Source organism: Macaca thibetana, chromosome 16 (genome assembly GCF_024542745.1).
Source record: "Macaca thibetana thibetana isolate TM-01 chromosome 16, ASM2454274v1, whole genome shotgun sequence".
NCBI lineage: Eukaryota > Metazoa > Chordata > Mammalia > Primates > Cercopithecidae > Macaca > Macaca thibetana.
The window spans coordinates 17,900,222-17,916,741 of NC_065593.1; the positions used below are offsets into that span (position 1 = coordinate 17,900,222).

At 40.4% G+C, this 16,520-nt stretch overlaps 1 protein-coding gene across 7 annotated transcripts in view; it reads right to left on the reverse strand.

Moving 5' to 3' along the window:
• Positions 1 to 15,940, reverse strand: part of ASPA (aspartoacylase) — a 37,348-nt gene extending 21,408 nt beyond the window's left edge. Inside the window, exons 1-4 of one of the 7 annotated variants that reach the window (XM_050765843.1) lie at positions 14,924 to 14,992; positions 12,759 to 13,021; positions 8,106 to 8,301; positions 6,028 to 6,121 (exon numbers count right to left, since the gene is read on the reverse strand). In XM_050765843.1, the coding sequence (XP_050621800.1) occupies positions 6,028 to 6,121; positions 8,106 to 8,301; positions 12,759 to 13,021; positions 14,924 to 14,944 (574 nt within the window). In that variant the 5' untranslated portion in view covers positions 14,945 to 14,992. Of the gene's footprint in view, positions 1 to 6,027; positions 6,122 to 8,105; positions 8,302 to 12,758; positions 13,022 to 14,923; positions 14,997 to 15,316; positions 15,417 to 15,830 lie in introns of those variants that run through there. The other 6 variants (XM_050765844.1, XM_050765841.1, XM_050765840.1 and 3 more) reach the window with 6 other exon arrangements.
• Positions 15,941 to 16,520: the final 580 nt, after the last annotated feature.

Genomic DNA, 16,520 nt, shown 5'->3' on the forward strand with positions numbered 1-16,520 from the left:
AAAACGTAAAGCTGAACGTCTACATGTTCAAATTAGATGCACAGTGAATAAAGACTGGGAAAGAACGTGGAAAAAATCAGTGATGTTAGAAATAGGAAACTCTTGTGGCCTTTTTTCTTTAAATTTCCTTCAGTATTGCTAAAATATTTAAAAGTCATAACATAGTAAAAGAGGTGAACAAGTTTATGCTGACAAAATAATAGGTGGACCTGAAGAGAAACTGTTAAGATCTAACATTTAGCTGTGACGGGAGGAAGGACATCTATTTTTATAGATTTCACAGAAATCCAGACTAGATGAATCATGGATTTCAGTCAATATGACAATCTATGTGATCCTTGAGCAACTATTTTGCCCTTAACATAACAATCCATCCTAACACAATAGTGCATGTTTTCCACCCAGATTTGTGGCCTTCTATCTGAACGTATCACTTCTTAACATGTTGTAGTCCTACACTTACTATTCAAAGGGTTTATTGTAAATATGTTGTGATCTTTTCAAAACCAGTTTCATTAGACAGTATAGAACCTGACCTCAGACAAAGATGGTAAAAAGCCGACTTTTTCCCCGAGACGGAGTCTCACTCTGTTACCCAGGCTGGAGTGCAATGGTGTGATTTCTGCTCACCACAACCTCTGCCCCCCAGGTTCAAGCGATTCTCCTGCCTCAGCCTCCGGGGTAGCTGGGGTTACAGGCATAGGCCACCATTCCAGGCTTATTTTTGTATTTTTAGTAGAGACAAGGTTTCACCATGTTGGTCAGGCTGGTCTCAAACTCCTGACTACAGGTGATCTGCCCTTCCCGGCTTCCCCAAGTACTGGGATTATGGGCATGAGCCATTGTGCTCGGCCTGGTTTTAATTTTATGCAGGAAAAACTTGTGTTCATTTCTTCTAACTCATATGAAATGATGCCTATACTATTCGGTCTACTTTGTATGGCTGTTAAGCATCCATCCTTATACCTACAAAACACTCTTTAAACTACTTTTGTAGACCCTTCCTTCCTGTTCAAGTCTCCCACAAAGTCATCTCCCCAGTCACCACCTTCTCCATTTGTCAAACCATTTACCAACTGCACTGCCCTCATTCTCTTCCACCCATTAACATACTGCGTTCTTTTACACTCATCTTGTTTTCACCCGCTTCTGTTATTTGCCGCTACACAAAATCTTATCATATTCTCTTGCATCATTTTTTATTTGTTGTGCTTAGGTTTCTTGCATATATGCATGAACATATATTTAAGTATATGGTGTCGTAAATGTGGCTAAGGTATGCATCTGAGAATAAATGACGTATACAAACGTGAAAAAGTGTGTTTGTAGATATGTCTGTAGGAATACTATAGAATACGTTGTTGTTTGCCTACCCCAAATCCATTTCACCTTCCTCCTTTTTCTAATAGAATCCTGATTTTAGTTGGGCTTCCAATCTTCCAGATAGGTAAATTTTTCTCCAGTTCAAGAGTAAATGTTGAATCGTTTAAGTCAATCATAGTAATCCCCTAGTCAATGATTTAAGAATAAAGGAATCTTTATTATAATGTACAAAAGTATCAATACTTGAAGTAAGGAATTGGAGTAAGCTAAATATCCAAATATAGGCAATTAGCTGAAACGAATCAAAGGCTTAGCAATAAGAGATACAGATCCTGTTTCTCTGTGACACCAAATAAAAGCTTAAGATTTCCAAACTTTCAAATATCAATCTTGGGCTATGATATTTGTAGGCAATGCTACTCTTAACCAGAACAAACATCTGCTCGTATGTTTGGCTCTTACAAGTTGAGCCAACTCTTTAAAATATTTCAATAGGAAGGAATATTAAGCTCATTGTAAATAATCAGAAATGTTATATGTTCTCCTTCCAACTTTGCTGTTTTATTGGGAATTTTTTATATCATGCACTCATTGGAAAAAAGCATGTTTAACATTAGAGAGGCAATCTTTCTGAGTCAACATTTTATAATACGCTAAGAATATTACTGCATACAAATTTTGCTTTAACTTCTAGTAGGCACCTACAAGGAGCACCTTTGTACTCTGTTCCCAAGGCAGAAGAAATATGACAGGATCATTCTAGGTAAACCTTATTCTGGAAAGAAGCAGTTTGCTGCAGCCACTCTTATGATCATCCAAACACACACACACACACACACACACACACACACACACACACACAAATACGGGAGAGTGACTGGATACAGCTTTCTCCTAACTTTCTCAGATTAACCGTGGTCTCATTTGAGACTTAGAAAAGTTATTTGTATAATTATTGTTCATTCAGTTCCACACTGACTGCCATAGCCATGTCCTACAATCTAAATATTCTGCTCTGATATGAGATCTTGCATCGAAAAGTTAATTTTTGGTTCGGACAATAGGACCACCAAAGATGGCCATATAAAGTTCCCCTTATTATGCACAAAGTATCAATACTTGAATATCCAGAATAAGTTTAGATTTTTATTTATTTATATTGTTTGCCAACCTGCTTTTAAATTAAATTACTCTTGGCTAAACCATCTGAGATTTAACAAAAAATATTTTCAGTTGTAATTTTAATTGTAGCGTAGTCTGCCGATAATTATGCTAATGGGACGCTCAGGAAAGATGATGGAATAGAGAAGAAACAGGGTGTTTGAGAGTGTGGGGCTGCATGCTGGAAGTTACCAGAAGGTAAAGATGAAATCACAGCCTAGTAACTGGCAGGATAAACAAGTGAATAGATGACAAACAGCTAGTGAAACGTCTGTTGCAAAGCAGGTGGTAAGAGGGATGTGGAGAGAGGATTCATCATGGATCTTTTGCATTTCTGCAAGTCTCGTGAGCAAGACATGGACTATTTTTGTTCCAGATGATCTTTTCAAGGATGTCTGTATAGTGAACAGCCTTGGAAGTTAGGGATGGGGTCTTCCTTGGGGCAAAGGACACTTGTGCCTACTGCCCATTATAAAAATGAAGGTTCGCAGTTGGACGTGGTGGCTCACGCCTGTAATCCCAGCACTTTGGGAGGCCGAGGCGGGTAGATCACTTGAGGTCAGAAGTTCGAGACCAGCCTGGCCAACATGGTGAAACCCTGTCTCTACTAAAAATGCAAAAAATTTGCTGGGTTTGGTGGTGGGCACCTGTAATCCCAGCTACTTGGGAGGCTGAGTCAGAAGAATCGCTTAAACCCAGGAGGCAGAGGTTGCAGTGAGCTGAGATCACGCCACTGCACTCCAGCCTGGGCAACAAGAGTGAAACTCTGTCTCAAAAAAAAAAAAAAAAAAAAAAAAAAAAAAAATGAAGGTTCCCTCAGCTCAGGGTTTCTCTCCTAGAATGCAACCACTGGCATGGATAGCTGCCATCTGGCTCTCTACATGTCACCCTGTGGGAACTGGAGCTTGGGGAATGGTGCAGAAATGCTGACACTCTGCTCTTACTACTGTCAATAATCTATTCTTTGTCTCTGTTGTAGGAGTCTTGTGTCTTCTACTGGCATCCACTCAGAGGTGCTAGGCTAATGGTTAGCTTGTAAGTCGGGTAAAATTTCTCAGATCTTTGACAGGTCTTAATAAGGAGAGGGTCAGAAAACAACCTGGAGTAGGTCACTGGTAGCACAAGTACTTTGGAGAAACAGATCCCTTGCCTTTCTGATCCAGTCAAATCTGACCACTCCGGACAAGCTCATGAATGTATGTATTACCAGTGTTGGATGGCTAGTATTTTTTTTGTTTTTGTTTTTTTTGAGATGGAGTTTCACTTTTGTTGCCCCGGCTGGAGTGCAACAGCATGATCTCAGCTCACTGCAGCCTCCACCTCCGGGGTTCGAGCCATTCTCTGGTTGGCTAGTATTTTATACATGGTTACAGTTATAGAACCTGTGTGGGAAGGAATGGATAAGTTTGTATGAGTCTGTGTGGGATATGTGTGAGTAAAACTATGAATGAGGTACAGGTGTGATGGCTCATGCTTGTAATCCCAGCACTTTGGGAGGCCAAGGTGGGAGGATCGCTTGAGTCAGGAGTTTGAGACCAGCCTGGGCATCATACCGAGATCCTGTCTCTACAAAAAATGAAAAATTAGCCGAATGTGTTGGCACGTGCCTGTAGTTCGAGCTACTCGGGAGGCTGAGATGGGAGGACTGCCTGAGCCCAGGAGGTCAAGGCTGCAGTGAACTGTGATCATGCCACTGCGCTCAGCCTGGGCAACGGAGTGAGAACCTTTCCCAGAAAAAACAACAACAACAACAACTGTGAATGATGATCATGTGTGTGTGTGTGTGTGTGTGTGTGTGTGTGTGTAATTATGTACTTACTGGTAATTTGAGCTAATATTTAATAAACATATATTAGTAGCCCACAGAAGCGGGTAGGGAACAGAGAGTACTAAGATACATGGAGAACACAGTGTATCAAGCATGGCATGTCATCAGTTAGGGGTTTGGGGCCTTTGTATATGATATTCTGTTTTCCTTAAAGTGTTGTCTGAGGACCAGGACTGGTCCACCAATTGTTGGCTACTAGTCCCAGGCAAGATAAGTACAGATGTAAAAGTAAGTGTTTAGAAACTTTTACAGCAATTTGACATTGCTGCAACATTCAAGTATGTGATCGTTTTTCTAGAAATTCATTTTTAAATTATATTTTACAAAAGTATTGCTCTATAGCAGATTGGAAATAAACAATGGCCTTTCATCACAGATAATTTCCTTTTTTTTTTTTTGGTTTTGTTTTTTTTGTTTGTTTGTTTTGTTTTGAGGTGGAGTCTCGCTCTGCCGCCCAGGCTGGGGTGCAGTGGCCGGATCTCAGCTCACTGCAAGCTCCGCCTCCCGGGTTTACGCCATTCTCCTGCCTCAGCCTCCTGAGTAGCTGGGACTACAGGCACCCGCCACCGCGCCCGGCTAAGTTTTGTATTTTCAGTAGAGACGGGGTTTCACCGTGTTAGTCAGGATGGTCTCGATCTCCTGACCTCGTGATCCGCCCATCTCGGCCTCCCAAAGTGCTGGGATTACAGGCTTGAGCCACCGCGCCCGGCCTCATCACAGATAATTTCAAGACACTTGTCTAGAATCCTGTTGCCTGCTCTCAATTTTTTTTCCTTTCCTCCCCCAAACACATACACACAACCTCAAAATGGATCCCACTTCTTCGGGCCTTCTGTGATCCATCAGGACTGGGTTAGGTCTTTCCTGCTTTTCCAGTCTTCTGTAATTGCCCCTGTTTAGCATTTATCACTCTGTGCAGTGATTACTTGGTTACCTGTCTGTCTTCTCATCAGATACGAAGCTCTTTGAGGGGAGACTGTGTGTCTTGCTCATTGTTCTGTCCCCCACACCTAGCACAGGGTTGGTCTCTGGTAGGCACACTATAAATATTAGTCAAATGTACACATTTCTGGAGTAATTAATGCTGTAGAGTGGGGTCAGGGAAAGTTCTATAGGAGGTGACAGGTGAACTGAATCTGGTGAATGAGAAGAATTGTGCCAGACTAAATAGAAGGGCCAAACATTACAGCAAAGGGAACATGAACAAAACCAGAAAGCTGCTCAGTGAAACTGGGGAAATTTGCTACAGTTAGAGCTTGCCTGGAACTAAATTCTTGTTACTTGACAATTATAAGCCTAAGGATATGGAAGGTCGCTGTAAATGTTTTTTTTTAAAATAATTTTCTCAGTCGGGCACAGTGGCTCACACCTGTAATCCCAGCACTTTGGGAGGCTGAGGCGGGTGGATCACCTGAGGTCAGGAGTTTGAGGCCAGCCCTGGTCAACGTAGTGGAACCCCATCTCTACTAAAAGTACAAAAATTAGCCGGGTGTGGTGGCACATGCCTGTAATCCCAGCTACTAGGGAGCTTGAGGCAGGAGAATCACTTGAACTGGGAGGTGGAGGTTGCAGTGAGCTGAGATCATGCCATTGGACTCCAGCCTGGGTGACAGAGCAAGACTCTGTCTCCAAAAAATAAAAATAAAAAATAAATTTCTCTGAGTTTCAGCTAGGACATATTTTATTGAGTTATGACAATGGGAACTATGACTTACCCACAGGATACTTGGCTATAGAACGGGTGGTCGCGTATTTGAGGGAAGGATGCTCAATAAGGTAAACATAGCAGGGGAGTGGAGCCAAAGAAGTCTGAAAAAAAATCGAAAACGTCTTTCTTATTATGTAAAAACTGTATGTTTTGTTCTCTTTGCTTCAACGGGGTCAATAATACCTTCAGTACGTTTTACTTCATCAACTAAGATTGGCAAAACAGCTTTGTGAAACACTGTAAAACCCAATGTTGTTATAGCTTTGAAAACATACAAATAAATTATACAATATAAAATTCATATAAAATTGAATTATCCAATGTCTTTCCAGGTAAAATGTACATTAAATAGTTCTCCAGAACCATGATCAAAACGCATGAAATAAATGTTCTTTCTGAATGGATGTGGTGATTTTTGTTTCATCACAGGTTACACTTAACTATTTAGCTTGGTATTGGTTTCTTAAAACAATCCTGTTTCTCTTCCTGTGGTCCAGCTCTCTACAAATGTTGGGTGATTCCCGTCCTCCTGCTCATCTGCATGAAAACGGAAGACAGGCCTCTTTGTTTGGATAACAAAAGTGTCAGCGATACTGCTTCCATGTCTGGCAACCAAAGCATTCAGCTCTCTCTTCAACAGGCAACGAAGAATAGCTGTATTATGATCTCCTACCAGGACCACTACCCAGTTATTGTCCAAAACTTTAAGGGAAACAAAACTAATAATCTTTACTATGGGTATCAGGCTAAATGCGTTAAATACTTGATGTCATTTACGGCTTTGAGTGCCCTTATGGGTAAGTGTTGTCATGACACCAATTTTATAAAATGAAGGAGGCAAGGTTTTGGGAATGGTGCGTTTTGTCTAAGTAAGGGAGGAGACTACCCCCATATCATCTTATGCCCAATTTCTGCCTCCAAAGAAAGAAGAAGTAAAAACTAAAAGGCAGAAATGAAATCCACAGGCAGACAGCCCAGCACCACACCCTGGGCCTGGTAGTTAAAGATCGACCCCTGACCTAATTGGTTCTGTTATCTGTAGATTACAGACATTGTATAGGAATGCGCTGTGAAAATCCCTATCTTGTTTTGTTTCGATCTAATTACCGGTGCATGCAGCCCCCAGTCACCTACCCCCTGCTTGCTCAATCACGACCCTCTCACACGCACCCCCTTAGAGTTGTGAGCCCTTAAAAGGGACAGGAATTGCTCACTCAGGGAGCTCGGCTCTTGAGACAGGAGTCTTGCCGGTGCCCCCGGCCGATTAAACCCCTTCCTTCTGTAACTCGGTGTCTGAGGAGTTTTGTCTGCCGGGTTTTGTCTGCCGCTGGTCCTGCTACATAAGGTTAGTGAAGGAGAAAGTGAGGGTCTGAGCACAGGCCACACTCTTTCCTCTCGATCATCCTCACTCTCAGGAAAGAAGGCTAGTACACAGAAATAAGCATACAGTTCCTTATGTGTGTTTCTGGTTGGTTGCTATTTTCTAGCACATTTTCTCTGAGATTTCTGAGCCTTAAAATGATTAACTATATGAAGCACTGAAAGATTAGATGTGTTCTAGGGTGTCTAAATCAAATGGGGACGAGGGCAGGACTGAAGGGAGGCAATCTTTTTATCACTGGGCTTTAATCGACATTGAAGGGCTATTTCTTAAGTTTCCTAAAACCTTGTAATTGAGATGCCATACCATTTAAAGTTTTAATACTAATTTTACTTGGTTTTGACAAATTGACCATACCATTTACATTTTTAATATTAATTTTACTTGGTTTTAACTAATAGCCCACAATCTGATGGCTGTCTGGATAAAATGTGTAATTTTATAGACCCAAGAATCCACAAGTGTTTTAGTACTTTGTTAATTGTGTTTATTATTTTACTTATTTCCTCTCTTTTTCTCCTTCCTCTCACCACTGCCTCTGTGTTCTGGCAGCACCCTTTCCCCCAACCACAAGCCTGGCTGTGGAATAAATCCCATTTCTCTCGCACCTTCCCTCGTAACCGTTTTCTGATTGTTTCACATCCGTAGTTGACTTAAAAGGACAAGTCCTTGGCTAACTTATAAATTAATAACATTAACCTTACCTTAATATAATGAAACATCTGAATTAAAAAGTTATTCCTGGAATCTTCAAGAATAAGAGTGCACCCCATGTTAGAAGTGGTGTTGTGAAGGTCAAAAATAATGTCATAGGAATCTTCACCATCTTTTGGACCAAATAAATGATATATTTCTTGAGCCCTTCTCACTTCATATGGCAAATCTTCTGACATTTTTTTGCTGTTATAAGCGGAAAGGAAAAGATTACCAACATCTGTGCCTGAGATAATATAAACATATAATAAGAACACAGTGTAAAAAGAACCCGTTGCCAAATCTTTAATATGAAAAATCTGTGTGGGAAGTAAAACCTTACCTGAAATGTTTATATATGAAAAATTACATTCTTTTTCTTCATTTGATTCCATATAACTAATGTTGCATTGGCATGCTTGCAAAGTAATATGTTCATTTATGTGGTTGGTCATGAATAGGACATATCAAACAGAATTTGTCATTTGATTTCAGTCTTGAACACGACCATTAATTTAATGAACAGTTTCTTAGTAGTTATGGTACACTGGGTTATTTATTATGGGACTAGAGCATCAAATGCATCTTTTTTCACCCTACTTTAGCTAATTCTAGTGCACAAATGCAGTCACTTAGGGGCTCACATAATCTAAGTAGAGATCCTTTTAACTTTTTGAGACAGAATCTTGCTCTGTTGCCCAGGCTGGAGTGCAGTGGCCCAATGATGGCTCACTGTACCCTCAAACTCCTGGGCTCAAGCAATCCTTCCATCTCAGCCTCCCGAGTAGCTGAAACTACAGGTGTGCGCCACCATGCCCCGCTAATCTTATCTTTTGTGGAGATGGAGTCTTGCTATGTTGCCCAGGCTGGTCTTGAACTAAAACTGCCTTTGCAAAAATTATAACTGAGACAGCAGTTATTACAATGAAAGAGATCTAATCTGACTCCTCCTTGCTTCTAATCTCCAAGCTATCCTTGTTTATGCCTGGGTGTAAACTGAACTAACTTTGGGAGGAACTTATAGTTTAACTTTGAAACAAAGATGATGACAGCCTTTTCCCAAAACAAACCCCCTTCCTTCCTGGGGACTAGACTGCCTTTGCAAGACTAACAGATTAGCCAGAAGATTAGAAATTATGGTTTAGGAGTCATGCAGCTGGAGGCCGCAAGATTCTGAACCTTCTGAAATTGCTCCTGGGGATAACACCACTATTGTAAAACCTAAGATCAGGGCTTGAGATATTTTGTAAACCCTGAATTGACAGATCAGCTGGCACCACCCAGATGGATAAACTGGCTTATCTGGTCTCGTGGTCCCCACCCAGGAACTGATTCAGCGTTTAAGAGGAGAGCTCCAACTCCCTATGATTTTACTCCGATCTGACCAGCACTCCTGACTCACTGGCCCCTACCCACTAAATTATCCTTAAAAATTCCAATCTCTGAATTTTCAGGGAGACTGATTTGAGTAATGATAAAACTTTGGCCTTCTGTACAGCCGGCTCTGCGTGAATTAAACTCTTTATTGCAATTCCCTTGTCTTGATAGATCAGCTCTGTGTGGTCAGCGGACAAGGAGAACTTGCTGGGTGGTTACAGAAGTCTTGGCCTCAGGCAATCCCCCTGCCTTGGCCTCCCAAAGTGCTGGAATTACAAGCATGAGCAGCCACAGCTGGCCTAATTAGAGATTCTTAATTGAGGTCCAGGAACCACTAGAAGTCCAGGGACAGAATTTTCAGAGTCCGTAACCCCTCCACAAAGGCCACAAGTTTGCAGGTACAGATATATGTATTTTTTTCTGGCACAAGGGCCAATAGCTTTTCTTCCATTCTCAAATAGGCCTCTATCCTCTCCCCACTTCCCACAATGGTTAGGATACATTTTTTTCCCTAGATACAGTGTTTTAAATTGTCTTTTCCTCATTAAACCATTTGACCATATTTTCCTAAAATTACATCTATTTGTATTCCTTGGTTATTTTTGCTCGTATCTTCAAGGGACCTACTATGTACAACAGGGTAATTCCTGCCCAGAATGCGATCAGGAAGGTGGAGTAGTTATTTTCTGACTTTGAAGCAAAAACCATGAGGACAAAGCTGGCATGTTGAGACAGTGCAGTGGGAAGGTAGAGGGAACCTTTGGCATTGATGATATCATGTGACTGCTGCGCGAACCCTGGACTGCCTAGCTCTGGATTTATTATTTGTGAACAAGAACGCTTATTTGTTTAAACCACTATTTTCAGGTTCCTATTATATGCAAACCAAGCCTAATGGATTTTTATACATTTTAAAAGTTAATTCATGGAATAACCCCCTGAGGTTGCCCCCAACGATTTTGGTTCTTTATCATTCTTTACCATTTGAGTACATGGTGCTAGTATCTACCCAGTTGCTCGGAGTCAAGTCTTGGAAGCTTTGAAAAATGATGGACACGTCTCATGCCTGCAGTTGAGCTCCCATTGGAAGAGTCCCAAAGGATGAAGAACAGGGAAGTGTGAGATTCTGAAGGGCATTAGCCATACTAAGTTGATTAAATCTATTCTGGATAAACTTTTAAATAATCCTCAGCAGGGGAGAGACATGATCAGATTTGCATATTAGGATGATTCCTAGAGGTATCAGATGGAAAATAGATGGCAGGAAGGGTCAGAGCAAGTCTGGATGCAGAGAGACTCTTAAGAGGCTCTTCTGACTATCCACAGAGGAAATCAACTAAGGTAGTAAAACTGGAGAGGAAGGTGAAGTACTTGCAAGGAATAATTGGGAGGACTTAGTGACCTGCTAGACATGGGAGATGAAGCACTGGGAAGGTTCTAGGGTGATTTTTGTAGGGGACTTGGTGGAGAATGATGCTACCACTGAGATGAGGAATACAGGAAAATGAATAAATTTGGGAGAGGTAGATGGAAGAAGTTAATTAGTTTATTTTGTAATTTTTTAACCACCCTGGGGATAGACTAGTCTCTGAACAGTGTTAACAGTAAGGAGTAGAAAGTGAATTTAACTGAGAAGACTGTGCTCACTGAAATGCATACTACTGGGTGCTCATAAACTCACCCCAGTCCATTCCACAGCTATTTGGGAAGTTAATATGCCGACTAAAAGTTATTCTTCAACAAATTCTTACTTGTAATATAAAAGTTAGTTAACAGCTATCTTAGGTCAATAGAGAAGCATGAATTGTGTTGACATAACCTCAGTCATAAAGATAAAGCATTTCTCAAATTAAAAGTTATGCTAGCAAAAATATGATTTGATACAAACAGGATGACTGCTGTATAAGTGCCCTGAAAAACATCTATGCCATAAAGTGAGGCATGTTTCTATTAAGAGTAGTGTCCATCTTTTGATCTGTGGTGAGACTAAACCTAAGGAATGATCTAACTCAAATTAGAGTTGATCAGAAAACAAGCACATAGAACAGAGTGGCTAGTTGTACCTGTGCGTATCTTATATCTTAGCTAGTAGTCTACCAACTCCTTGAGGGGTAGAAACCATGTTGTACAGAGCTGTGCACTCCCCCAGTACCTGGCACAGTGTTCTGAGAAAAACAGATGTTTCATAATATTTTTTAGTAAAAGAAAGAAAGCGGCCGGGCACGGTAGCTCACGCCTATAATCCTAGCACTTTGGGCGGCTGAGGCAGGCACATCACCTGAGGTCAGGAGTTTGAGACCAGCCTGGCCAACATGGCGAAACCCTGTCTCTACTAAAAATACAAAAAATCACCCGGACATGGTGGCAGGCGCCTGCAGTCCCAGCTACTCGGGAGGCTGAGGCAGGAGAATCACTTGAACCCGGAGGTGGAGGCTGCAGTGAGCTGAGATTGCGCCATTGTACTCCAGCCTGGGCGACAAGAGGGAAACTCCATCTCAAAAAGAGAAAAAAAGGAAGACGTGGTAAAAAGCAAATATGTGGAGGCATATTATATCTACAGTGGTAGCTATGATGATGTCAACAAAGGCAAAAACAATAAGGACCTAACCTAGCATGTTATGACTGCATACGTTGTGTGCAATATATTATAAATCAGCAAAATTTAAACACTGAAAATTCGGGTGAAGTGTCTTGAGTTCTTATCTCTGGCATCCCATCTATGACAATCCATCGCAGAAGTTAAGTATGTCTACTACTTCGGATCATAAATATCTGATGTCTTCTGGCAAAAGATATTTAATCACTCTTTCTTTCAACAAATATTACTAGCAACATTACATGTTTTGAACTAGAACTTTATGTATTACCGTAAACATAGTTGCTTGAAAACGTAGTAGTGAATTTCCTAAAAAGCTAACAATTATGTATACAAGCATAGCGGCCAAACACTAACTCAGTGCAAAGGATTATTAAATCTGTTTCTTTCAGGGTATGATTTGAAAACAAAACCCTTTTCTATGTATTGTCTCGGTCTGTATACATTTGAAAAGAAAACTTAATAATCCGATGCTTAAGAAAGTTTATAAAAGAGCAAGTGAATGCCTAGTTCAGATAATTGTGTAATTCACAATGCAGTATAATTAAAAGTGAAAGTGATCTTATTCAACATAGCGACTGCACGTATGGACATGAATTATCATCTGCATATACATATATGTGTTCTCTTTCACACACCTACCACTTTTCACACAACAGACATACATATACAATACAAAACAGAGTCTTACCCAAGATTTTCAAGGTCAAAAATGCGATTCAGGTCACAGTCAATATATCTGGTACATTTCTTCACTGCTCTGGGGTTAGTGATAAATGGTTTTACCTCCAGCCCTGTTCTCTGAATCTCAGCGCCATTCTCTAGCCAATGCTTAACCAGAAATACTCCAGTTAGCTCATTCCCATGGGTTCCTCCAAAGATAGCAACCTTTTTTATAGGTTCTTCAGCAATGTGACAAGAAGTCATTTCACCAAGTAGTTTTTTATCTGATTTCTGCAATTCAGAAGAGAGATCAAAGGAAATGTGATTTTCTTAAGAAAGGTTTAGAAATTTAAATCAAAATGAGACTTTACCCAAAGGGCAAAGTACAGAATTCCCCTGAGTGGAGTATATTTTAATTTTCTGTTACAAGTTCTGAGCCCCGTTTATGGACACTGTCTTCTTTAGCCCTGCCCTTTACCATATTTGGATTAAAATATGCAAAGATCAACTAGAGATACAGCTGTTTACTTTAACTTCTAACTCCCTCAGATGGTCAGTAGATCTAAATACAGTAATAAATTCGCATTTCATTCTAATGCAAAAATTCTGTTCTTTTCCTCAGCTAGGATGTTGTCCAGTGAGGCTTTCACAATTATCTGTCATAATAAAAAAAGTTTATACATTTCTAATCTCAAAAAATAAAAAAAGTGGCCCACTCAGTATTTCCATGGGCATTTCAAAACCTTTCTTCTCTGAAATGAGTTCAAGCGTGTTTCATGATCTGAGGGCATTTGAATCTCACCTCTATGAACAGCCAAAGGCTGACCCTCAGAGACCTCCTCTTACACCAGCACCCGTTCTTTCAGAATGCTTTTTCACAGTCAGAAACAGAAGGGCCAAATCAGTAATCACTTGGGACTTGAAAAACTACCCTGAAACATCCCTTCATTTCTTTCTCATGAAATTTTTGGTAATTCTGTGTTAACTTACTTATGAATCTTCCTTACTTTTTTACCTAAATACCAAAGGAAAGACAACTGTTAGTAATTTTCAAGTCTTTGTGATGCCTGCAAATGTCTTGGGACACACTGCGTGTGCTAGCCGCATCATGTGAACTCATAGACACGGCCTAATTCACTGTCAGCAGGGACTCTCCACTGGACTGTGTTACTCGAAAGGGGGTCTTATTAGGGGAAATTATCCAGAATACTAAGATGATTACATCCCTTTGGAGAAATGACTCTGAGCCAAATCTGATTTGATTTCATGCTCAATCACCCAGAAAGTCAAATATGTTCAAGTACTGGAAATACCATGTACTAGTAATGCCAGGTTGTGTGATAGAGGGTACAATAAGAGTAATTGGTTACAATTGCTCAGCAGTTTAATTTATAATGTTCTTCCACTCCATTTATTCATACATTAATTTTATACGATAGGGTGGGTTAGGTGTTGACATCCCCACTGCAGGGGTAAATGAAAGAGAGGTTGGCCGGGTGCGGTGGCTCAAGCCTGTAATCCCAGCACTTTGGGAGGCCGAGATGGGCGGATCACGAGGTCAGGAGATCGAGACCATCCTGGCTAACATGGTGAAACCCTGTCTCTACTAAAAAAATACAAAAAACTAGCCGGGCGAGGTAGCAGGCGCCTGTAGTCCCAGCTACTCGGGAGGTTGAGGCAGGAGAATGGCGTAAACCCGGGAGGTGGAGCTTGCAGTGAGCTGAGATCCGGCCACTGCACTCCAGCCCCAGCAACAGAGCGAGACTCTGTCTCAAAAAAAAAAAAAAAAAAAAAAAAAAAAAAAAAGAAAGCGAGGTTAAGTAACTCAGTGAAGGTTCTGCAGGGATGTAGGAGAAACCAGGCCTGAGACCTATGTTTCTCATTCCAAGTCTAGTGTTTTTTTACAGGACAATAGGATGCCTCTCTGTTATTTTTGGTCTTCTTCACAGTTCTAGTTTTGCTGTTTCAGAATTCACATAAACAGCCATTACAGTGTGTTCAGAAAACAAACATGCATACAAACAAAATACACTGTGGAAAAATAAAATACGAATGCTTCCTAATATTTAATAAACCCAATTGAATATTCTTCCTTTAAGAGCTTAAAATGCAGAGATAGAGAAAGCAAAATAACCAAATCAAATCTACATATTAAAATGACTGTTCTAATAGGAAAAAAAAAAGCTCCTGTACTCTTTGACTGTCTGTCCACATCCATGTACACTGAACACTTCAGACGGTGCAGAGATGATGAAAACACACGTGAAAGTAAACAGATAACAGTTGTTTAGTTGCTTTGGTTTTAAGAGCAGTAACTGGTGAATTATTAACACTCTACTATGCTTGGTTTCTTTTCTGCTGATTTGCAGTTTGTGCTGTCCTTTGCCCTAGTCTCTCTGGAAATGCTGCTTCAGTTTACTCGTAGCTGGCACAAATGACTTGCATTTTGAAGCTTGTTTTATGGAATTTTAACAGATCAGCACTTCGAAGCACATTTCACATTCATAAATAAAGTTTCTCTTACATGTCAAAATGAATAACTTTTTTGAGAGTTAATGAATTGGAGCAATTATTTCCCATACTTACCTTGTTTATTGTGTACAGAGTTTGTCTTCGGTGGAAAGCTTTATTAGGAAAAAGGAGAGCATTTCCTCAGAACTAGAGCAACAGAGGCTTTTCATACTCTTATACCAAGTTAACTTCCGAAAGATTTTTAACTCCCTGTTTCCCAAAGTGTACTTGATTTTCGGGATGACCCACAAAAGCCACACTTTTTTATTAGTTCTCAGCGAACTGATAGTATACGAAGTGAAACCCTTTCAAGTTGTCACTATCTCATTATAAAGTTGAATATAATAATATGCTGAAGTACTTAAAAGAGTAAGCATAACTTCCAGCATTACAGATTTTTGTGGGATAGAGTTGCCTGATGTATTAATAAAATAATGTAGTTTAAAACAAAAGGAGGCCGGACGTGGTCTCACCCTTGTAATCCCAGCACTTTGGGAGGCCGAGGTGGGCGGATCACCTGAGGTCAGGAGTTCGAGACCATCCTGGCCAACATGGTGAAACCCCGTTTCTACTAAAAATACAAAATTACCTGGGCGTGGTGGCAGGTGCATGTAATCCTGGCTACTCAGGAGGCTGAGGCAGGAGAATCACTTGAACCTGGAAGGCGGAGGTTGCAGTAAGCCGAGATCGTGCCATTGCACTCCAACCTGGGGAACAAGAGCGAAACTCCGTCTCAAAAACAAAACAAAACAAAACAAAACAAAAGCAGAGCAAAGTTTTACTTCACAGTCATGGCTGTCCAGTAGGTCACTGCCAGAAATTTTGTAGGAGACAAATTTAAGGTGGGTTGTTTCCTAATAGTATGATTGGGGGATAAGAAAGGTTTTTTGTTAAATATTATACTTAAGATATCTCATACATAATATGATGTTCAATAGTTATGTAATCAAACTACTTTTACTACTTTAATTTTCTCCTTCCCTGTGGCCCATCCTGACCAACTTTCCAGGTGGAAATAAATGATAACCAGAGCAAGACAAGTATAAAATAGATTAAGTTTATAAACTGCTGGCAAAGATTCTATATTGCTCACTTCCGCAGTTCTTACAGAAGTAACTGGCTTATGGTTTTTTTTTTTTTAAATGAAAAATCTATTTTGGGGGTGGGTAGGGGAATGTTGTAAATGTATGCACATATGTATGTAGATATCAAGTCAAGATCTGCTTCCCTGAAGCTTCTATTCATGTTTTGGGTAACTCCTCTCTGGAACCATGATAAA